The sequence below is a fragment of the Hyposmocoma kahamanoa genome, unplaced genomic scaffold, assembly GCF_003589595.1.
Source record: "Hyposmocoma kahamanoa isolate Upper Pololo Valley unplaced genomic scaffold, ASM358959v1 116, whole genome shotgun sequence".
NCBI lineage: Eukaryota > Metazoa > Arthropoda > Insecta > Lepidoptera > Cosmopterigidae > Hyposmocoma > Hyposmocoma kahamanoa.
The window spans coordinates 2,989,781-3,014,494 of record NW_020653391.1 but is presented as its reverse complement, the minus strand read 5'-3'; the positions used below and the strand labels follow the sequence as shown (position 1 = coordinate 3,014,494).

Below are 24,714 nucleotides of genomic sequence, written 5' to 3'. Positions count from 1 at the left end.
ACGAGATTCATAGTTCTGACTCAGTCGTCTTGTCATCTATGTATGGTTCGAGTTGACCTAAAATAATCCAAAAGAGTACAAAAGTCCAATAAATCCAACGTAACATTGCAACATTTGCAGTCTATCACATAAATAAGTACAACGTAACAGATCTAGACAAGATCACAATCTGCTAACCTCTTCGTCATTCTCCTTTCCTTCCTTATCATTCTTTTTTCCAACTTTAACTTGTCGTTTCCCACTTTCTACATCTTTTCTTTTCTCTTTCTGTCTCCCATCTTCTAGAAGGGCGTAGATTTCTTCCACAGTTCTATCTTTTGTTTCTGGCACCCACATGATTGTGTAGAAAGTGCCACTGAAGCAAACTATTGAAAACAAGATGAAGACCCAGTGGATGCCGAGCAACTTCAGAAGGGGATCGTAGGCTTTCGTTTGAAGGAAGTCACTTAGAGCGTCCACACTGCTGACGAAGGAAGTTACCATGCCGCGGTGCTGAAAGAAAAGTTGGATGGATTTGAATATTATATCTACTATTTATCTTAATAAATAAATTTATACCTTGCCAACAAGTATATCATTTACATAAAGATAAATGTACTCTCAAGTTTGTGCCATTTAGCATGTCAATAGCGGTCATTGACCCGACTTTCATCCCGAAGTCGCAAAAGTCACAATTCGACAGCGACCGGTAGCCGATCTCTATAAATCTGTTGCAATTTTGACAAATCTTGAGTAACATAATAAAAGCAAGTGATAACATATTTTTATAGTTACAATTATAATTTAGTATATAACATTAATTTTATTGTATATCACGATGTTTTACTATCATGATGTTCAATTACTTTAGTGAAATTAATCCCTAGTTTGTTATAATTATTAATATAAAGATGGAACAATTAAAAACTCCTTCGATCTGACCGGACCCGATCCTGCGTCTGCACGCCAAACGATCTGGTATATATCCGATAATTATCCTTGCTTTGTCTTTTAAATTTGGACTAAAAACAACAAACTTTATTTGAAATTTGCATTTTGACACGTTTAAATCGTCTACGAATACTAACACATGACATGACATCGCTATGTCTGCAATGCATTTTATTGTTTCATAAATATCAAGGTATATTTGTCAAGATAATTTGCGATTTGATCATTGCGAACCCTGGTATGTAGGGAACTTACTTGGAATGAGAATAACTCCGAAGTGATAACGTAAGGGACAGGCTGGTAGCCAGCGGCGGCGGCGAAAATGCAAAGGCACATGGCGAGGACTGGCAGCCAGCCTGGTAACCATACGTTCAGGGATGTGATGTAGAACCATCCTCCGAGCGCTAACATTGACAGCCCTGTTGCAAAGGCCGTACCGGCTAGGAGCCACTGAAACGAGTAAAAAAGGAGTTTCATTTTCCAATCGATATTAATCGGTAGGAATAAAACAATGAAAATATAAATTTGATTGAATCAGGAGTAGCACTAAAACAACGCGTGTTAAAAGTTGCACAGACGATCTTTTTCCACGTATTTATGGCAACCCCTATAAAGTGTAAGTATTGGGGCCAAGTACTATGCCCTGAAGCACTCCAGTCCTTAAATTGTTTTTATCAATTGTATCCCTCTAACTTTTAAGGCATAAATGTGTATAATAAATATGCATTATTTTAAACGGAGAGCTTCAGTGCAAAAGATAACTTTAATATAAAAAAAATAATTACCTTCTGAAATGTGATATCAAAGCACAATAATAATATTATACGGTTCATGTCTAGCTTGTAGTCGAATTTTAATGTAAATGAAATGTACCATGTAAATAAATAATTACTATGAAATTAATTGAAATATTAATTGTCTAAAATAACTATCAAAAAAATTTGTATCATCCTGGAACACTAGTTTACTTGAGTTTCTTAAGTGACAAGTATATACTTCAGGTTCTTAAAAAACGCCTTTGTTGGTCGTAAGTTGGCATTTCTTTCCACTTGAAAAGGCTGCACAGCGGTTATCAAATCTCATTATTATCAAATCGGTTACTTAAGTAAAGGTATTTTACAATAAAAAGAGAGAAAGGTCATGTGTAGTATAGCAGAAAAGCTTACCTTCCGTCCAGTTTTCTCAACAATGCAACTGGCAACTACAGAACCAAGCAGCTGTATGACACCTACAATAATGGTTTGCTTGTTGGGGCTGAGTTTTAGTCCAATGTTATTCGTTGCCTGGTCGAAGATAGAACCGGCGTACATGAGGACGACAAGGTACCCGCAAGTTTCTTGCGAAAGCATCACGTTTAACGCGATACGGAACGCCTGGAAGGTTGTTTTGTCTTGTACTGAAAAAGATAAAATAATGGTTTTTTAATTGTTGGACAATCTATACTGGGCGCAGCTCTTCTATGTCTTATGTGTAGTAGATACTTATTCGAATAACTAGGTAATATAGAAGCTTGTCAAAGCTTCAAGCTTTCTTATTTAATATTATTATATGTATATACTGAACTGTCTCCGTGGTCAAACGGTTACCATGCCGGACTGCCACGCCGAGGTCCCAGGTTCGATTCCCGGGCTGGGAGAAATTTATTTTTAGAATTTTATTTTATTATTGCTCTCGTGACTTTGGGTGTAATTTGTGGTTGTCTATATTTATGTCCGTGGCACCCGCGACACAGGGTTTCCTTAAGGCGGGGCTATGTTGAGTGTGCGCGTTATTTTTATTATGTACTTTATTTTTCTCAGCTAACAAGCTGAGCTGGTTTGAACCACGCTTGCGGACCGAAGTCAAGTAAATGCAGCATGTCTATGTGGAGGGTGGTGGTAGTGGATAATAAAAGCCTACTTCGTCCTCTTTCATCAGCAGGAACCTTCTGACAATGCGACAAGTATTAAGGATGGCTGCCTTCTGTAACATGTGGTATATGTTTGGTGGTAGATTCAGGGAAAGCAATGACTTGTGTAGCTATTTGGTAATGGCGGCTGTGGTTCAAATAACTATTGGTACCATTACTACATTCATTAAATGCCATATTCTGGTTATTTCCTGTTTTAATTCTGAGTATTTAGAGAGTTTTTCTAATATTGTAAACTGAAAGTTGTGGGTGTTTGGTTCAAAACAAGCACATAGAAAAAAATTGTAAGGTCCTCTGCCTCGTTCCGTGGTTTAGTTGGCATAGCGTTTGCTAGAAGACGTTGGTTCGAATCCGACCGAATCGCAGGAATTTTCTCTGAGTGTTCGATCTTTGTATTAATAATAGAATATCAATTCAATAAAAATTTAATTAATATTGGCACAGTTTTGAAGTTATATAATTTTTTAAAGTTTTTCTCAAGCACCATTTGGTTTACGAATATTTCAAACATAATTAATAATGGACATTGACAGTACAAAATAAAGAAAAAAATATTTAAAGTATTTCATACGTACAATATTGTTAATGCTATGCAAGAATGTCAGATTTAATTATTAATGTCTATACTGGTTAATAAGATTGGAATAAATTCATTCAAAAACTAAATTACAAATGTCAATAAACTACGTAAGCTACGTCAGGTAAATAAGATTAGGACGTGGCCGGGGCGTGCTAGTTTGTATGAACTGCGGACATGTGTGAACAAGTTCATACAAAACATACACAACAAATATTTTTTGAGCCCCTGACGGAGCACGGCCCGGATAGACCATATTATTATGTACTTTTTTAAATAATGAAGATGAATAAAATATATTATCAAACGGGTCTCTTCTCAGGCGAAGGTGTAGGCCATAATCCGTTACGCTGGCCCAATTCGGGTTAGGGACTTCACACGTTTTTCGAAAGTTCTGAACCTTCGTCGACGTGCAGGTTTCATGGCGATGTTTTCCTTCACCAGAAATCTCATGGTCATAAAACTTAGACTGCTAACAGATGGACTGCATGTTTGCAGTTAATGCGTAAAGTCGTAATCAACAGAGACCTCGACTGCATAAAGTTGATAACGACTTCACACATTAACTGCATGAAGTTGATAACGACTTCACCATTAATTGCATGAAGTTGGTTTCGACCGCATGCAGATAATGCGTGAAGTCGTGGACTTGGCTGCATGAAGTTGATTACGACTTCACGCGTTAACTGCAAACGCGCAGTCATCGAGTATATAACCAGAAATAGAGACGAAATAAGGGCTATACATTCCTGGTAACTCATCAGTGATACGTCACTTATAAATATCAAATCTCGTTTGCACTGAAATATAGACAGCCGCCAACAATTGACTGTCTCCGTATATTCCAGAAGTATTCTGTATTTATTGTAATAAAGATAATATCTCTAACAATGGCATGCTGTTCGTTTCGGTGGTGTGGGGAAAAACAGCAAAACATCTAATTACAAAACAAACGAAATCAAATTTCATCGGTAATTAAATTTTTAGCAAAGCTCAAGTTAACTGGCCGATTTGAATGAAACAATTAACGACACCCGTCAATTGTTTCGAATTCGGACTGACCAATCGGAGCGCTGTTGTCACAGTAATGATATGGCAGAATAATTTTCAAAGAAATTAAATATCATTTCGTCTCTATTTATGGTTATATACTCGATGACTGCATGTTTGCAGTTAATGCGTGAAGTCAACATTTTCGCAGCCTTAGAAGTGCGAACCCCGATTCGAACCCACGGCCTCCGCTTGAGAAGTGGTAGGTTAGAACCATTAGGTTACCACGGCTTAATAACTACTCGTTTACAAGTCTATAATAATCTGTGCAAATTCGTCAAAAATGCGATACGAAAAGCAAATGTCATTTGAATATAAATCTACAGAATGGACAAATGGTTACGGTTATTAGTCACAAAGCAATAAATTAAGTAGAGATTTATATGCGACGATTAAGCATATTCTTTCTTGTGAACCTTCCTAGGTCTGCGGTTTTCCTCATTATTGTTTCCTTAAAGAGTAAAGATGGACCGGTTTTAAAAGAATCAAAGTTCAGGAAAGAACAAGAGCCAAATTTTTTTCTGCATCTGCATATGCAGCTAAAATATACATTTTTTGATCGCTATAAAATCATAAATAAGGCATAAATAAATAATTAAATTAAGCGTGGAAATATTTATTTTGCATAAGCCAAACTGGTTTTAAAACTTGTTTCTTATTTCGGTGATGTCGGGTCGGGTAATAAGAACGATAAATGTACAAAAACCGATTTTTTTTCATCTGGACTTAATTGTTAGATATAATTAGATATTAGAAAAATGTTACTATGAGTAAGTAAGATATTGAACTTGGCCATATGACTTCTGTTTATTAGACTTCGTCAGTTTACTTCACCCAACAAATGTTTAGTAAACCATATTGTATTTGCTCGAATATAGAGAATAAAGAACTAACCTTACACTTTATTGGGATCGATAAGACTGACATGCCTTTTTTTGGATATATAATATGCCTGTAAATGTCTATGCTCATTACTATCAAACTAAATATGTCGCACATGAAAGCAAATACTGTCGTAAAACAAAAATTATAAGATTTGAAGAATTTAAAAAAAACTGAATTAATCTTACTTTAGGAAATGAAACAATTTTTCCGGATTTAAATCGCGTAATTTCTTTTTTCAAACAAACCAACGTTTCGGGCCCTCTACAGGTTCCATGGTCACGGTTGACTGAGGTGGTACAGTCTTCAACCAGTTATGTCTAATATTAATGCAAATCACCCTATTTTTTCACTATAGTTACAAAAGTTATTAATTACACGTTACGTTAAAAGTTATTATTTAAATTTACAAAGAAAACGTTTTAATTTACGCTACATTACGTTTTACAAATTATTTTATTGAATGAATTTTTATTAATTTCAATTTATTGTTAATTAATAATAGAAATTAGAATAAATGCAAACATATTAATTATCATCATAGGAAATACCGATGAAAAATTTTAATGAAAAAACTAATCTTAATTGCGAATAGTGTTGATATTTATTTAATATATAATAATTAGTTATCCAGAGGCTAAAAACTAAGGTCTTCAACCAGTGTGTCCTGCCAGTATTCACCTATGGCATGGACACAACGACTCTGACGAAGAAGTCAGCAGAGAACTTACCAGTCGCACAGAGGGCAATGGAACGAGCATGGTTAGGAATAGCATTGGTCGATTCGATACCGAATGAGCGTGTTCGACGGATAATCAAAGTCGAGGACGTTTTACACAAAATTGATACGATGAAATGGAAATGGGTAGGACATATAGCTAGGATGGATCCAAATTGGTGGACAAGGAGGATCATGGAGTGGTGATCATGAGCCACGCGCGGCAGAGGTCGTAAGCCACTTCGTTGGGTGGATAACGTTAAAATTTTCACGGGCTGCAACTGGATGTACGTGACACGTGAGCGACGTAAATGGAGAAATATGGAGGAGACCCATATCCGGAAACGGATGGCGTAGAGGCTGCTTGACGATGAATTAGTTATCCACTTTTAAACGAGAAATTAAATTTATTGGTTCCATTCAGTAATTTTTTGAACTTTCATATCGTGTTTTCTCAATTCTATAGTTTTTGGTATCGGTCCAATGCGGATCGGGTTCTTGGTTTCATGAGATTTTTTCGACGTGCAGAGCATAAAGTTACCAACCACACCATTTTTCTTTCTTTATATCTAAAAATGAGGATTTTTCGTAAACGCCGCGTGGATTAGTTATGTACTTGGATTTTTCATGGTAGGTTTGATGAGTCAACATCGATCAATAGTGATTCAATGAATGAATGCCATCAGTTCCATTCCACTGACACAATTTAGACTCAGTTGTCTCAGTGAAATCTCAATGGAATTACAATGACCAGTGGTTTTATGAAAATTACCAGACTTGGCCCCTGCTAAAAGATAGATCTCATTGAAATGTTTCTTCCTGTTCATTTTTGACAACAGTACCTCTTTCAAATAGGGTTTCAATTTGAGTAATTATCTGAATTGATAGTGTGCATTTATCGTGTGATCGCACTACTCTAACTTCCAAGATGGACGGACAATATTGAGCCATTTACTTACTTAGTGTCAGCGACAAAAAACAAATTTTACAGGAGAGGGATTTTTTTAAATACTTTTACATTTATATGATACTAAATTGAATTTTAATATATAATAATGAATTTCGTAACCGATTGTGTAGCTAATTTACTTTAAAAAACAAAGGATGTTAAGTCTTTTTTTTCTATCATTCATTGTTTTTTCTATCTCTATTTTTTCTGATATACAGTCAAGAGCACGGCAATCTTGACACTTTGTACTTTGGACTATTCTTCTCGAAAGAGGCATTCGAGAGTTGCATTTAAATCTTAAGTGACAAGCTTGAGGTGCTCTTGACCCTATATTACGTTGGTTGCGATAACAAATGGGATCGCTTACGTTATGATTGTTTAATATTAACTCTGTCGTTTACACTAAAGTATATAAAAAAAAAACAGTTGAGCAAACGATGGTTTTGCTATAATTTCTATTTGATGTAATTATGGTGGAAAATGTCAACGCGTCCTTGTCCGTTACAGTTTAAAATATCATTTGCAATAAAAAACGCTGTTTATGTAAAAATGATGCTTTCGATAAGTCGGTGGCCACGTCTCGATATGTAGAACGTCGTGGATTAACGATGCGATGGTACGCTGCAATTCCGTGTATGTGTACAACGGTATTGCGAACGGGATAAGAGATCTCTCCACAACTTTTATACCGATTTTCAATTTACATATATATGCTTTATGGGAAGGTGGCGTTGGGGACATTTTATTGCGCGATTCTACTGTTGTGCTCAATTTACATTGCCGCGAAACAAAAGGAAGCGGATATTTGTAATCGTAGTATCTTTGTTCCAATTGTGTAATGTACAATTTAGATACCAGACAAAAAACAGGTTCCAAGTCTTCTGGAGAATTCTCGAGCAGTCTCAAAAATTTCCGTAGCTAGTACTTGACTAAAAGTATGAAGTTTATATGGCTTAGCAACTGACACGGTTTGCTAGGAGACGTCGGTTCGAATCCGGCTGGATCGAAGGAATTTTTTCTAGATGTTCGATCTTTGTATTAGTAATTATAACAGACTAGTGGTTAAGTAAGTAATTTCACAATTTTTTTTTGTAACACCAAGTGACGGGACGAACAAGTAGTGCGTCTGATGGTAAGCTACACGCCTGTCCATAACAGTTGCAGTGCCACTCAGAGCTTCAAATCGCAAGATCTGAGGGGCACTGCCACTGCGCCCGTCACCCTGAGACATAAGTTGACAAGTCACATGTGCCTATAATTTCACCAGCACCAATTACCCTTCAAAACCGGAACACAGTAATGCTAACATTACTGCTTGGCGGCAGAAATAGGTAAGGTGGCAGTACTTTCCTGGACAAACTCTTTCACAAGGAGCTCTAGTACTTAGAAAATAATTGAATATCATGGTGGCGAAACATTGTGACGTTCAATAAAAATTTAAATACAGTTAATAGTGACATCTCTAGCTAGGGCTGGTAGCTGTAAAGGTACCTAACTGGGTGACGAAATACTTTCATATATTTCTCATACATGGCGCTACGGCTAAAAAGTCGTTGAAAAATCAAATACAAAGATCCGGATCGAAGGAATTTCTTCTAAGTGTTAGATCATTGTATTAGGGGTTAAAGTATGAAATTGCCGTTTTATTGCAATAGGTTCTTTGAATTTTCATAGAATCTTCATGATTTGAGGTTTTCGAATGAAACTTTTCTCAAATGGTTTCTGTGATTTTTTTTTTTTTTTTAATTTGAAACATTTGAATATCGACTTTCAATTGTTTTTGTTATTCAATTTAGAAAGAATGATGGATACTGCTAAAATTCGAGTGATTTTTGAATACGAGTTCCGACGCGGAACTAACGCGGCAGAAACAGCCCGCAATATCAATGCTGCGTTTGGAGGGGGGTCTACTAATGAACGCACCGTGCGATTTCGGTTTAAACGCTTTCGTGATGGAAATTTCGACTTAAAGAACGAGTCACGAGGAAGACCGCCCACACAGGTGAATAACGATGAATTAAGAGAGATAGTGGAAGCCGATCCTAGTCAAACTACCCAGGAATTAGCGGCATGGTTTAACGTTACCTTACCCACAATATTGACTCACTTGCGTCAAATCAATAAAATAAAAAAATACGAAAAATGGGTGCCTCATGATTTGACTGATCTGCAGAAAGAAACGCGTGTTGAAACTTGTGTTGCCTTGTTGAACCGGTACAGAAATGAAGGAATATTGGATCGAATTGTAACATGTGATGAAAAGTGGATTCTTTATGATAACCGGAAAAGAAAAATGCAATGGCTGACCCCAGGTCAATTGCCACAACAGTGTCCTAAAGCAAAACTTACCAATAAAAAGGTAATGGTAACTGTTTGGTGGTCTCAGCATGGTGTTATTCACTATAGTTTTCTCCGATCTGGTCAAGCAATAACGGCAGATGTCTATTGTGCCGAACTCCGAACCATGTTGACAAAACTAGCAGTAAAACACCCCCGACTCATGAATCGATCTTCACCATTATTGCTCCACGACAACGCGAGACCTCACACAGCACGAGAAACCATTTTGACCCTTCAGGAACTGCAGTTAGAAACCATTCGTCATCCTCCGTATTCACCAGACCTTGCTCCAACGGACTACCATTTTTTTCGTGATTTGGACAATTATCTACGTGACAAGAAGTTTTCTTCCCAGGAGGCAGTACAAAATGCTTTCACACAGTTTGTGCAGTCTAGATCGTCGGAGTTCTATCGCAAAGGCATTAATAACCTTCCCATTAGATGGCAGCAATGTATAGATAATAATGGCAACTATTTTGATTAAATAAATTTGTTAAAAATTTAAAAAATAAACAATTTAGATTTTCAGTACAAATCGGCAATTTCATACTTTAACCCCTATTATTAATAATTATAACAAACTAGTGGAGTAATTTCACAAAAAATAATTGAATATCAGTGTCTTCCGCATACTAGGCTGACGTTCTTCAACTGAGCTACGGAATGAACTAGCAGGCATTAAGAAGTTTTCTGTGCAGATATTTGTTTCTGGTTTTTAAGGACTTTTGCCGTAGCGCCATCTGTGAGAAATCTATAAAAGCTTTTCTTAACTCAGATTGGCTGATCTTTACAGTTACCAGCGGCCGACCACAGATGTCGGCCTGGTAAGCTGAAGACGCTGGTTCAAATCTAGGCTACGTACAATTGCGTTACAGAAACAAACTTCCATTCCATTCCGTCTGCGGCAATGTAAATGGTGCTTTACGGATATATTGTGAATTAAAAATATACCGATAGCTTGAAAATTTATGAACTTTCTCCGATATCAGGTACGTCCTTCACCGTTAAATAAAGTTATAACGCACATGATGTGAAATCGTCTCAGGACATTTTTTTATGATTCCAAGTATCGGAAAGAACAAGTCATGCATCTGGTGGTAAGCGACACGCCTATCCATAACAGTTGCAGTGTCATTCAGAGCTTTAAATCACAAAGATTCAAGGGGAACTGCCACTGCGCTGGTCACTCTGAGACATAAGTTGACGGCAGAAATAGGTAAGGTGGCGGCAGTAATTTCCTGGACGAACTCTTTCGCGAGGAATTCTACTGCTACGAAATCCTACCTCATGGTGTGCAAGCGCACTACACTACACACTGTACCCTTTATAGTATATATTTTAGTAGCAATTGAGTTCCCTGTGAAAGAGTTTGTCCTGGGAAGTATTGCCACGTTACCTATTTCTGCCGCCAAGCGGTAATGCTCGCATTACTGTGTTACGGTTTTGAAGGGTAACCGTCCTGGTGAAATTACGTAAATTAATTTAAAATATCAGTATGTTTATAATTAATACAGCAACTACAAAAATGAAGATGCAATATAGATATAGTAATAATACGACGGTGAATTTACAAAAATATATAATAATAATTTTATTATATAACATTATGATAAAATTTATTTCTGTTCTATTTTTATGTTTCTGGTTTCTTTTGAAGAAAATACGTAAAATACACAAAATATACAAGCAATAGGCAGCAGATACGTAACATAATAAAGAAAAAGACCAGTGGGTAGCAGCAGCAGCGTACAGCAAATAATATTTGCTATGACGCCGAAAAGTGGATACAATAGAACACATTAATAATAGGACACAACATTACAAGAATAATAATAATAATAATAACGCACACACTCAACATAGCACTAGGGAAAACACATAGACAATCACAAATTACACCCAAACTCACGAGAAAAATAAATATAGACCTTACAAATATTTCTCGTAGCCCGGGAATCGAACCTGGAACCTCTGCGTGGCAGTCAGATAAATGACTAAATATTACCTTTATTCGATTGAGAAATAGGAAGAACCTCCCTCGCGATCGTTTTCTATTGTTCTCTTGCAAGTAGTTGGCTACTTAGTAGGTATGTGACATTTTTTTCATTAAAATTACCACTACTACATTCTTTTACAACTATAAAGTGTGCAATTTAGTGGCAAAAGTTGCCGATCTGAAAATAACTGCCTTAAAGGTGTGTTAAGTTGCAGTAATCGCGTGCCTATGGTAATAGCGAAGCGAAAACCGGGAAATGTTCAACATTTTAGAGCAGTGCTTCTCAAACTTTGAATCGATTTCATTACCTTACGGTCGTCATTATAGTTATAACATTCCGGGGAATAAATGTAACTAGTATCGAACCTTCCTTTCTTTTTTTTAACGGTGGGGAAATAAATATAAATAAATAGATAAAGCGCAAACACTCATGGCCCCGCACTATGAACCACACACGCATCCTGTAACATCGCGGGTGACACGGACACACACATAGAAAACCAGAATTTACATCCAAACTCACGAGAGAAAGAAATGTAGGCCATACAAATGTTTACCGGTATTAATGGTTGGTAGCCGTTCGGCCACAGAGGCAGTTATGTTTTATGGATACCCTCGAGGGTAACCACCTTGCTGGGCTGCCATGTAGAGGTCCCGGGTTCGATTCCCGGGCCGGGAGAAATATTTGTATGGCCTACATTTATTTCTCTCGTGAATTTTGGTGTAATTGGTGGTTGTCTACGTGTGTATCCATGGCAAACGCGATACAGGGTTTCCCTATTGCGGGGCTATGAGCGTGTGCGTTATTATTATAATGTGCCAGATAATCTTAAACTAGGGAATTCCCAGTACTATGAATACCAGAGCAATGGAATATAGTCTGGCGCATTATTCTACTTTCCACTACACTTTCTCAAATTGGTCGTAGCTTCTTATCCAGTGCCCACAGAGCAAACCGTTAGTTTACCAAAGTCGTCACATGCCGATGAAACTGATATGTACAATAATTTATACGATCATCTTTTTAATAATTAATGACTCGCAATAATTTAAAGCCTTTAACAATGAACGCAACAGTAAGAAATGTTTTGAATACGCTAGAGGAACTCGTACGTTGTCAGAGAGACCATGAAAAGAGCAAATTCATGGCAAGGGGCCTACAATCGGTAAAGTTTGAGAAGTATCAGTGAGAGGTATTCTCGGAACTCTGAGTTAATGGCGAAAATGTTACCATAACACTCGGATAAATGCAAACTGTCGACTTCACTATCTTAGGATTAGCATACTTATTCTAATGAAGCCGTATTCAATTTAAAACAAAGTTTTTATTACGAACACTGCCGCCGTTTGTTAAAAGGGCGCATGTGACATATTTTCAATAATTTTGTAATTTGAACTGCCATGGCGTGATAAGACCGATCTGTCACTATTTTTATTTTTTCCTAGGTGGATAAGGTATGAAATTACCGTAAGAGTAAAGTAGACATTTTCTAATTTCATTTCTTTAAACATTGTTTTCTCGATTTTGAGTTTTTGTCACATGCGCCCTTTCAAATAGCGGCGGCATAACACTCATCCCAAATGTTAACAGCGATGTCTTAGTTCGAGAAACAGCTTCTAAGAAGGTTGATTAGAGTAATTCTCAGGTTGGTTTTCTCTATCTAATTCTGGTGGCAATTTTTATTATTTAAGTACATATTCGATTAAATTATGTGTAATATTAAATAATATTTCAGGTTACTACACTGGACTATTAAATAATCATCATCATCATATACAGCCTGACTTCACCCACTGGAGAGACCTTCTCTTCACTTTCTTCGTACAGGAACGTCAGGCGTCCAGCAGCGAGATGGGCGGAGACATTGCAGGAATTAGGGGCGAACCTGGATTAGATTATCACGAGATCGTGGGGAGCAGAGGCGGCTCGTCCTAAGGAGCGCTGGTGCAGTGAACTCCCACTCCTATCCAACCCACCAAAATAAATTTATTAATTATGCTTTCATATTATATTAGTAACTGCAGTATTTTTTTTATTAATGAACGACAAACATACAATTAGATTTTTAACTTTCTCTTTAATATAGTATAGCATACTGACCCTTGAGTGGAGCGCTTCGCGACGCGCTCCTGTGAACCGACATTGTTTACAAAATTCAGTACTGAATTGTATGAGTGCGAAAGAGAAATTTCTTAATGGCGCGACACGTGAAACCAAAGATTAGTATGAGGAAATTTAAGCAAGATTTGAGCGGCGCTCCGCACAAATAAGCAAACCGTATTTTTTTGGCGCGCATTTTATGTGTTGTAAAATTTCTTATTATTCAATCGTTCGTAAGAAGCGTAGTGTTGTTTAGTGGCATTGTTTAAAATGGAAAACTATAATGTGACTTTCATTTTTTATTTAAAATATGTATAGGTAAGTGAACGCCTACTGGAATCCCCCACGAGCCGCCTCTAGTGGGGAGTGGCACAGAAACTTGGTTACCTATACCAAGCAGTGGATGAAGTCAGGCTGTATTAAATAATACTTCACGACAATATTGTACAACATTTATATAACTGAAATTGCCACCGAAATTAGGCAGACAAAAATGACCTGAAAATGACCCATTACTTTTCTACCGCCGGAACAAGATCCGCCGCGGTCGCGTCCCGACCTACGCCCGACTTTAATGATAAATGTGTAGGTAAAAATGTTTATTTACACAGAGCAACAGCTTGAAATTTCTTACTCGTTCTCCTTAGGAATGAGTATAATAATCAGATATTTTATTCAAAGTGGCGATTTCAAATTTAATTTGACGTATGAAGTAAAGATATATTTTAGTTGAATTATCTAAAGTCTTTTGAAGTTTTTTGAAGACGGTGTAAAATGGCAGTTCATTGCGCAAAAGTGTTGCCTGCTTGCAAGCAGCTAGTGATTGCAGTCGATAAATATTCTATCGACTACCGAGTAAATATTTGTCACGTTTATCGAATAAATAGCGGAACTTGTTTCATTTGAATCATCCTCGACCCATTCATCCCATTACTAAGTACAAGTTCTACTGAGCGACAACTTTCACGCTTAAACAAAAAATTCTAACCAGTTTTTATCTGTCTCGCCGAAAGGCGAATAACAAAACCATAGTGTTGTCTACGCATACGTAGACAGACCGAAAGAGCTCGAAATCAATAACTTATTTTTGTTAAAATTGGTTTTTGCGCCGAAGTATCGATTTAATCCATTGACTTACAAATAAATCTAAAGTCTAATGCAAAAACCACGAAAAAAATGTCCCAAGTCAACCTATTCGAAATTTAAATTGTAATATCATCGCAGTATCGCGCTGTCAGTCGAACAAATGAAGACTAAAGCGGAGTTTGGCGCTCTGTATACGATTTTAGCGCCTTACAAGTACGGACACTTTTTAGCGCGGACCCGACGTCCATATAATTAATTGTAAGTCAATGATTTAATCACATAGTTTCGTGTTTACGTACAATTCAATTTATATACCAGTTAATTTTTAGTAGCACTAGGGCTCTAAGTCAGAGAGATCGTCCAGGGAAGTACTGCCACCTTATCTATTTCTGCCACCGCAGTAATGTGAGCCTTATTGCATTCGGGTTTTGAAGGATAAGGGCGCGTTTATTATTACACGGCCGCCGCGCGGAGACCGCGTGGCGCCACGCCGCGACCGCGTGCATCTAACTGTCATGGCGGAGTACGTTCTATTTATTTGACTATGGCTTCGTTCCCACTATGACCGGCGAATTTGCCGGGTTGGTAAAACTTCCGGAAAGTTTATATGAAGCTATTCACATTACGCCGGACCCATAAAGCCGGGTCCGGCATTGTTGCCGGAGCGTTTGTTACTGCGGACCGCCGGCAGAACGCCCGGACCGGAGTAATGTGAATGAACTTGCTTAGTCTTGCTCCGGTATCCGTGACCCCCGCTCGCACCACCTGTACTTTCCGCGTGTCTTTTTGGCGTCCATCCAAAGAGGATACTGTCATTCGAAAATAATTAAAAAACTTTGACTCGTCATTTCTCAGTTGGCTCATTAATGTTTCAAAAGTTCCAAGTGAAAATCTTTCCCGTAATATAGGATGTAGCCAATGTTTTTTTTACTTTATTAAGCCTTCTAAGTTACCAGCACAATACCACAATTTCGTCGTCTATCGTGCGCAGTGACCTGAATTCGACTGAGGGAGGACTTTAGTATCCGGTTTTCTTGCGAGATCCGGCTTAATGTGAACACCTAGTCCGAGTGCCGGTTTACCGGCAAATTCGCCGGTTCGGCATAGTGGGAACGAGGCCTATGACGTTTTAACTTAAAGGAGCGCCCCGGGCGTGCGGGCGAGACTGGCTTGTCTATGATCTACGCGGCGGCCGCGCGGCGTTATATTGTTCTGAGGAATTTACATGCTGTTGCCTAGCAAATAGAATTCAGATTCGCCATCAATTTTGGCGTCGTGTAACTGGGAACTAAAGGTGCTGGTGAAATTACGGGCACTTGGGACTTGTCACCTTATGTCCCAGATTTAAAGCTCTGAATGGTACTGCCACTGCTATGGACAGGCGTGTCGCTTACGGCCACTTAGTATCATAAAAAAATTACTTGCAAAATATACGCCTAGACGTGGAGTTGCGGATACTGGTCCGTTACACCAAGCCATATCTATTTAATTTATCATTTGATTAAAATACTCCTTTCGAGGAGACACGTTCTCAAGGTATCCATACCTAGAGTGGGACGTATATGTATAGGTGGATAATGAGGAAGGAAACGTAAGCAAAGTAAGCATCATCGAGTATATAACCAGAAATAGAGACGAAATCTGCCCTCCTAAGTAAAGGTGCAGTAATTGAGTCAAACCTGTTCTCGAGAAAAACGTGATTAAGAAAATAATTCAAAAATTTACTGTATCTTCAAAACTACGCAAGTTACATGGCATATATCAATAGAAAGGTAAAAGAATGAAGAATTGTAAGGTGACATATTTATATATGTATGTTAAGGATATGTATTATAATATTTCAAAAATATACTTAGGTATGTTTAGTAACTGCTCTAGTAGCACAACTGATCCTCCTAACCATAACGGCAGTAAGTACCTTAGATACTGCACTTATTATTACATAAATATCGAACTGCTAATTAATCTAGAAACTACATATTCAAAAACAAATTAACAATAATATATATATAATAAATAACTGCAGTATCTATTACGTTACTGCAGTTTTTGTGAAAAATACACTTCATATTGATGTTATTTTCTAATGTTTTATACAGTCGAAACTCACAATTTGTTAGTATTTTCTTACGAAACATCGACGTAAAGTGTTTTTTTAGTTTTTGAGAATATCGGTGGCCTAATTTCCTCCCTTCACTTTTTTCTTTCCTCTTTTCTCGCTTCCTTCCCTTCTGTAGTGTTAGCAACGACTAAGTAATGCCACTGGTATTACAAGCGTACATGATAGGCTACGGTAAGAGTTCGAGTCCTATTGTTTATTGTATACACAAGTGCTTATTCAATAAATAAATGTTTCTATTTCTATTTCCCAAGTCGGACAAAGTGTTAATTGGATTGGGAATATAAAGAGACGATAAAATATAGTATTTTGTATAGATATATTAATTTCGTACATTTATAAAATTAGAATGAAACAAAGAAAATTTCTTTATTATTTATTTGTTCAAATCGCAGATATATTATCTCCAGATATATGAACCCTTAATTACATTTCGATTCACAATAAACTATAGACATAAAATCAAACCTTGCCTTATATTGAAGTTAGTTAAAGTTCAGTCTCCTTATTACAATTACTTAGTTGAGGAACCATAATTTGAGATCACGTTTCTTTATTATAGAACTATATTATTATTAATGCTATGACAACTGCTATAACATTCAGTCTTCTCTGATTAATTATTTTACTTGAGATTACTTTATATGTCAACAATAACACTTTTTCGCAAGTATTTATAAATGTTACGCATTACATACAGAAGAGTATTTCACCTCAAAAGTCGCTCAAAACGATTTTGTGATTTTTATCGATTTGACATGTAATAAAAAGCTGTTTAAAGTCATTATATTGAATTTAAAACACATATTTTCCGTTGTATTGAAAATTAATTGCAAAAAATATAATATTAATGGGATTCGTCGTCATAAGACCCATCGTCATCTTCATTACACCTAAGTTGATGTTGCGTCCGATGCTTCACTTCTCCACTGGAGAAAAATTTACTTTTTTTGCATTGTACCGCTCAAAAAAGGATCAGAATTTAACAAAAGTCTGTGTAAATTGTACCTGCGGGACTTTTTTATTTAAAAACATTATCAAGAATAACTAAGTTTTAAGTTACACACAGAATCATAAGTTAATTAGGCTTAACTGATATACATAACCTTGTGTGAAAATAGTGATTACAAAATAAAGATTATTTTTTATTGTGGAACGCATACGGTAAGATATATCACTTTATCAAGTGCAATCCGGAAAGTACAATTTTAAATTAAAGTATGTACTCTTTAACATTCATCAATAGGTATTACAAAACTTTCACCACACATAAACACAGAATTGGGTTGAAAGATTACGTTTAAACGTGTAACGGTTATTAAGCTTTAACGATGCACGTTTTGTAGATAAATTTAACAAAATTTTTAAAATCGACTTTTGTTCGATTTTTGCTTAGAAATACACCTCTGTGCTATGACTATTGCCACTACCTTAGACACATCATCTCACCAATTATAACTGCAGTATCTATATGAGTTATTACAGTTTTGTTAGAATTGCAACTACTAAAAGTTATAGATTTCCTTATAATAACTGCAGTATCTAATAGATACTGCACTTATAATTAGCTCTAAGATGTTTTGTAAAACATAAATAAAATTAGTGCAGCAACTGTTAGATACTGCAGTTATCATTGGTTCTGAGATGGTAGATTTTGTAAAACATAAATAAAATAAGTGCAGCAACTATTAGATACTGTGTTTATTGCTAGAATTCCATCGCCATTGACTTAAAAATTATATAGTAACTAGTCTTACTGCACTTTAAATTAGCAAATATTATATAATAGTACTAAGTTACTGCAGTTTTACTTTCTGTATTACAGGGTTCCCATGGGAATTTTGATACGTGAGTTAGAGCCAAATATAGATATTGTTTTGGTGTTAACGATTATGTATTTACTCAATTTCGTCAAAAATGCTAGTTACTGCACTTTCTTTTAGGACGGCAGAAATAAGGGCCATAAATTTCTGGTAACCCATCAGAGATACATTAATTATAAATATCAACTCTCGTTTGCACTGAAATATAGAATGGCATGCTGTTCCATTCGGTGGTGTGGGGAAAAATAGCACAATATCTAATTATAAAACAAACGGAGTCAAATTTCATCGGTAATTAAATATTAAATATGTAGTTTTCCAATTTTCGTCCTTTATAGCAAAGCTCAAGTTAACTGGTCGATTTGAAGTAAAACAATTGACGACACCCCTTGACGACACCCGTCAATATTTTCGAGTTTCTTATTCGTTTTTGGTTGGCCAATCCGAGCGCAGTTGTCACAGTAATTATATGTCATAAAAGTTTTTAAACAAAATAAATGACATTTCGTCTCTGTTTCTGGTTATATACTCGGTGGTAAGCATAGAAGTATTTTTTGTTCAAGCGTACAGTCTTGAGCAAAGATTTATTTGATCCTTGGAATATGCCTTTGCTTGTAATGATGCCTTTCCAAATACCATATTATCCGGTTGGGTTAGTGTTTGTTGATTGGTCACACAATACATGTTAATTTGTATGGATTGCAATTTCTTATATTAATGCTTAACCCTTCATATAAACCACTTTTGTAACGAGAAATAACAATTATTATTATTGTTACGAAGATCGAACACTAAGAAAACTTCCATTGATCTGGCTGGATTCGAACCAGGGCCTTCAGCATACCGTGTCTGACGCTCTGCCAACTGAGCTACGGAACGAACCAGCAGACCTTACGATTTTTTCTACGTGATTGTTTCAGATCATCGTTTTTGGTTTTTTGGTAACGTTTTTGCCGTCGCGCCATCTGTGAGAAATCTATCAAAGTTTTTCTTGGTAGTAAAACATCATGATATTCAATTAACTTAATATTATAATTATTATTATTATTCTGACTCTGACCATGTTGCAGAATTTCCAAGAATTTTCTTAACGATTATAGATGCCGTAAATTCAGGTCTTTTGTAACTTACCAATGCTTTTCCAGGTTGCTTTTTTCATGGACTTTGCGTACTCCTCCTCACGCTCCAGCTGTTGTACAGCTTCCTCCAGGTCTTTATCTTCGACGGTAGTGCCACGTAGCCATGCTAGACCTGCTCTCGCCTCCTGAAATTCATGTGAACGTTATTTATTTTCCATAATACCTTAATGTATTGTATTGTATTCGTTGAGCTTGCAAAGATGAAAGTTAGAATAAATAAAGGAAATAGTAAAAGGTTGACATGACATTTTTTCAAAATTACGTAAATAACCGTAAAATAGGGTATTAAAATTTGTATGGAAACTTTTTACGAATGTGAGAATTGATTCAAACTCGATTTGGATAAATTAATACAAAGATGCCGTGTCAGAAGTTCTCCCAACTGACCTACGGAACGAAACACCAGACCTCACGAATGTGCTTGTTGCAAATCGTAGTTTTGAAGGCGCTGGCGCGTTCGAATCCATCCGGATCGAAGGAATTTTTGTTAATTCCTTCGCATTGACTTACAAATAAATGGACGACGGGTCTAATACAAAAACCACGAAAAAAATGTCCCAAGTCAACCTATTCGAAATTTAAATTGTAATGTCATCGCAGTATCGCGCTGTCAGTCGAACAAATGAAGACTAAAGCAGAGTTTGACGCTCTGTATACGATTTTAAGGCCTTACAAGCGCGGACACTTTTTAGCGCGGACCCGACGTCCATATAATTGTATGTCAATGGGTCTTCGCATTAAAATAATCGCACACCATGGTAGGAAAACTTCAAAGTACCATTAACAATTGGTTTGGATACTTTAAAATGTAAAATAAATAAACACGTGTTCGAGGGGTTTTTTAAACAATCCCCAAACAGCGGTAAGTTAAAGTATCAAAATATTATAATGGATGCAAATTTGCACGGACGAAGTTGCATGCAACTGCTAGCTGCCCGTATATTTAGATATTTCCCAATTTTTTTGGAGAAGTATTTTGAGTACTCCGCAATGGGTTAGTTCTACATGCTATACTCAACAGTGAACTATTACAAGAGAATAGGTGGAAGATCTCCACATAAATCTCACAGCTTGCAAAGGTGCTCACGCATCTGAATGCACTCGTACCTCAGCTCCAGAGCGCAGTGTATTAATTGGGAAAACGTCATAGGTGGAGTATACACAATTATGTAAATGCTTCGGTGGCCTAACTATTTACATTGTGGGTGCTGGATGCAGAGGTCCCGAGTTCAACTCTCGGCAGGACCAATTTGCAAAATGAACTTTTCTAAATTGGTCTCGGCGTTCTGGGAAGTGTATTAGGATTGTAGAAACTTGAAAGGCTCTGGTCTCTGTCTATTGCTATGGGAAAAGGACGTGGTATGTATGTACATATCTTATAATAAGTAGGTAGATAACAAATTAATAAAAAAAATAATTTGGTAGGTTATTTAGGATCAGGGGACACTAAGCTTTATAGGCTTTACAGGTGAAAGAAGACACCAGAAGGTTCATAAAACTTTTCCAAGACCTTTCTGAACACTCAAACTCATAACAGAAATAAATGTAGTTCATACAAATACTTCTCCCGGCCCGGGAATCGTACCTGGGACCTCTGCGTGGCAGTCCAGTATGGTAACCGTTCGGCCACGGAGGCAGTTTGAATGTCTTAGCGTCGTAGGTTGTGACCAAAACTCCTCTCCTTCGAAGTAATGGGACTTATCTGTGCTCTTATAGTACAAGCTATTTAGAAATTATTGTAAGAAAAGTAAAGGATCTTTCTAAAGAAATCTTTATTATTGAACAGGTATACATTGTCTTTCACGTGTTGTTATAAGTACTTGATGCGTGTGAAACCGTGTCATGATAACAGGTGTGAGATCACCCTTAACGTGTAATTCTTTATTATTATGTCGCATAAGGAAATATTTAAAACATTTATTGTTGGTTTTTCAGCTATAAAATGTATTTTAACCTTGTAAATGACACGTTTGGGAAAATAGAACGCAAACATTCATTATATTTTTATTTTTCCTCTCATCCGTAGAACAAAGATCTATGAGTAAGACTACTTGTTATCAGGACATAGTACATTTCGTTCGTTCTTCTTCGCTGTGCACTTTTGCACAAAACAGCATAATTAGGCATATTTTTAGGATTTTAGAGAATTTGTACGAAAGAATGGCACAACCATACCATACAATGCGAAATTGCGGACTGAGCTCAGATAGGTCTTTCGAGACCTATAGTTGGCACCCGTCTGACGCTAACTAACTTAACTACTTAATACTTCTACTATATTATTGTTCTGTGACTGCAACAGACCCGTCTGTGTTACCGCGCCGACGAGTTTTTCTTGTGCGCATGTGCGAGCACGTGTGAGGTGATCGGTAATTACGACCCGAAAGTGTAATTTTCAATGAAAATCATTCAATTAAGTAATATGGGATGTTTTTGTATATTTTTTAACACAAGGAATTCGTTGTTTTTCAGAGACTTTAAAAAAAGGAGGAAGTTCACTATTCGACATTTTTTATGTATGTATATTATGCGATACGGCGTGGAATACGTGTATCTTACTATTGTTCCCATTTAAATTTGAATAAATGTTCCACCTCTAAGGGTGGCTTAAACTAGGGTATGAAACCGGATTCGTGCACTTTCCGGTAACCGACTTCAATAAAATTTGGCTAATAGATGTAATTCCACGAACTTTTGAAGTCGGTGTTTTATTTATAAAAAAGTTATATTATTGAAATGTAACAGCTTAAAAATTCTGTAAAGGTACGAAGTTACGAGTTTTGTGCGTTGTTATTTTGAAAATAACTTAAAGGGCCACATTTTTATTCCATTTATTCCATTTTTTAATAAATGACATATTGTTGGTCAAAGCAAAATTCAAAGGATATAATGAATATAAATATAAACATTACCTCCGAGGCCGAACGGTTATCATGCTGGTCTGCCACGCAGAGGTCTCGAGTTCGATTCCAGGGCCGGGAGTTTGGGTGTAATTTGTAGTTGTCTATGTGTGTGTCCATGGCCACCGCGATATAGGGTTTCCTGGGCGCAGGGCTATGAGTGTGTGCATTTATTTATTGATTTATTTATTTATATACAACACATATGCTATAAGTATAAATATATTGTTATTACGATAGTTGCTGAAGAAAATGCACGTTAAAGAGAGCATGGTGTAATTACAGGCACATGGGATTTGTCAACTTATGTCTCAGGGTGACAGACGCAGTAGCAGTGCCCCTCAGATCTTTGTGATTTAAAGCTCTGAGTGGCACTGCAATTGTTATGGATAGGCGTGTCGCTTACCACCAGGCGCATTATTTGTTTGTCTCGTCACATGTATCATAAAAAAGAACTTTCGAGAACATTCGAACCAGAGTCTGTTGCTGGGCCACAGTAGCTCAGTTAGTTAAGAGCGGTGACCCCAGCACGGCAATAGATGCTGGTTCCAGTCTAGTTAGATCGACGGAATTTTTCTTTGTATTTAATAATAACATATTAGAGGTTCCTAGCGTGGACTGCGGTGTAAATATCTTCTCCTTAGACCCGTAGTTACTTCAGTCACTTGGTATCAGAAAAAAAATCCATTGCGTACTAGACACTAGTCAAATTACCTGGCTAGAAATAAATTAAACAATCATTACGTCTCACCACAACAATTGTAAGAGAGTAAGTATAGTATGAGTCGCTTCCTCTAATAAGGCGATCTAAGGTTATTTAGATGTACGTTAATTTGATATAGGGTGTGAATCACCTTAAGGGCAAGGCATAATAATTTTAGAATCACAAAAATAATACGCATATTGACTGATGAGATTGCTCATACATCATTCACGCTCAGTGCAGCCACGAAGTTAGATTTTTCGTAATTTTTGATCATCGCGCATTATGTTAGTAATTTATTAGAACAGTAGAGCTCTTTGTGAAAGAGTTCGTCTAGGAAAATACTGCCACCTTATACGTGTTTCTGCCGCCAAACAGTAATGTGAGTATTAAACAGTAAGGTGAGATTGCATGAGTATAAAAAAAACAAACTTTGCTTCGAAGACAATTTTCGTAACCTTTGAGAACTTTCGAACCAGTGTCAGTTGCCATGCCGGGGCTACAGTAGCTCAGTTTGTATAGGGCATAGGTAGGTTCCCAAAGTTTTTTCTCACCACCTACTTAGGCAAAGTATAAAAACTTCAACGCCGACCACCACAAAAAAATACGAATTGTTTATATTAACACAAAAAATTACGAGGAAACAACTTTGTATATGTGTAGTGTAGTTTATATAGATAATTTAGATATTAACATATCAGAAGTTCCCAGCATGGGCTACAGTTTATATATCTTCTTCTTAAAGAAGACCCGTACCCAGTGTTAGGACTTAAATGGTTAGGTAGTTATTATGATGAGTCAGATTTCTATATATAAATCGGAAAGTTGTCCCTTGTAGGCCGAGGAGCGCAAGCGCAGATTCTTTACATCCGTGAGTCATATGTTTAGATTTTTATGAGGATGTCACGTTGGAATGAATTATTTTAATTCCGTTAGTTATTTCTTTTTAATGATTAGTGTTAGAAAGTTTTGTAACAGATCTGAAAATTCGTTAATAAAGAGGTTATTTTTGGAAAGATACCAATTACGTTAGAACAGTAAGATTTTCCCGCCTAGTCTTAAAACTTACGTCAAAATATTATTTTTAAAATGACCGTAGATAACGTAAAGTTTGAAAAGAAAAAAGATATTTTGTAGTCAAAGTTACTTAGTGGCAAAAACCGCATGGACGGCAAAACAGAAGACATTAAATTTATCAATGTGTATTTTGTCCTATATAATTATAATTTAAATGCTCCGAGATGCAGAGAGAAATGCGTTGTGATCCTCCGAGGTCGGTTACAAGAGTATCGCAATCTATACGTTATTACAATTTAAATGGCATAAAATATACCTTGCTGAATTTAATGTAACTTTCCCGTCGGCCGGTTTGCACTCGCCCTTACAAATTTAAAATGATGATTAAGAATATGGTGTAATGATCAGTATCTCTTCGACAAGTAAAGTATGCAATATCTCCAGCTTGAATTAAAATTTTTCCCGTACTAAATCG

At 36.6% G+C, this 24,714-nt stretch overlaps 1 protein-coding gene across 1 annotated transcript in view; it reads right to left on the bottom strand.

The window, feature by feature from the left end:
- The window catches only part of LOC113239779 (solute carrier family 2, facilitated glucose transporter member 8-like), an 81,989-nt gene continuing 57,275 nt past the window's right edge, over positions 1-24,714 (bottom strand). The window contains exons 6-9 of the mRNA XM_026476890.1: positions 19,612-19,744; positions 2,097-2,326; positions 1,186-1,380; positions 1-492 (exon numbers count right to left, since the gene is read on the bottom strand). Of these exons, the coding sequence (XP_026332675.1) occupies positions 163-492; positions 1,186-1,380; positions 2,097-2,326; positions 19,612-19,744 (888 nt within the window). The 3' untranslated portion in view covers positions 1-162. The remainder of the gene's footprint in view (positions 493-1,185; positions 1,381-2,096; positions 2,327-19,611; positions 19,745-24,714) is intronic.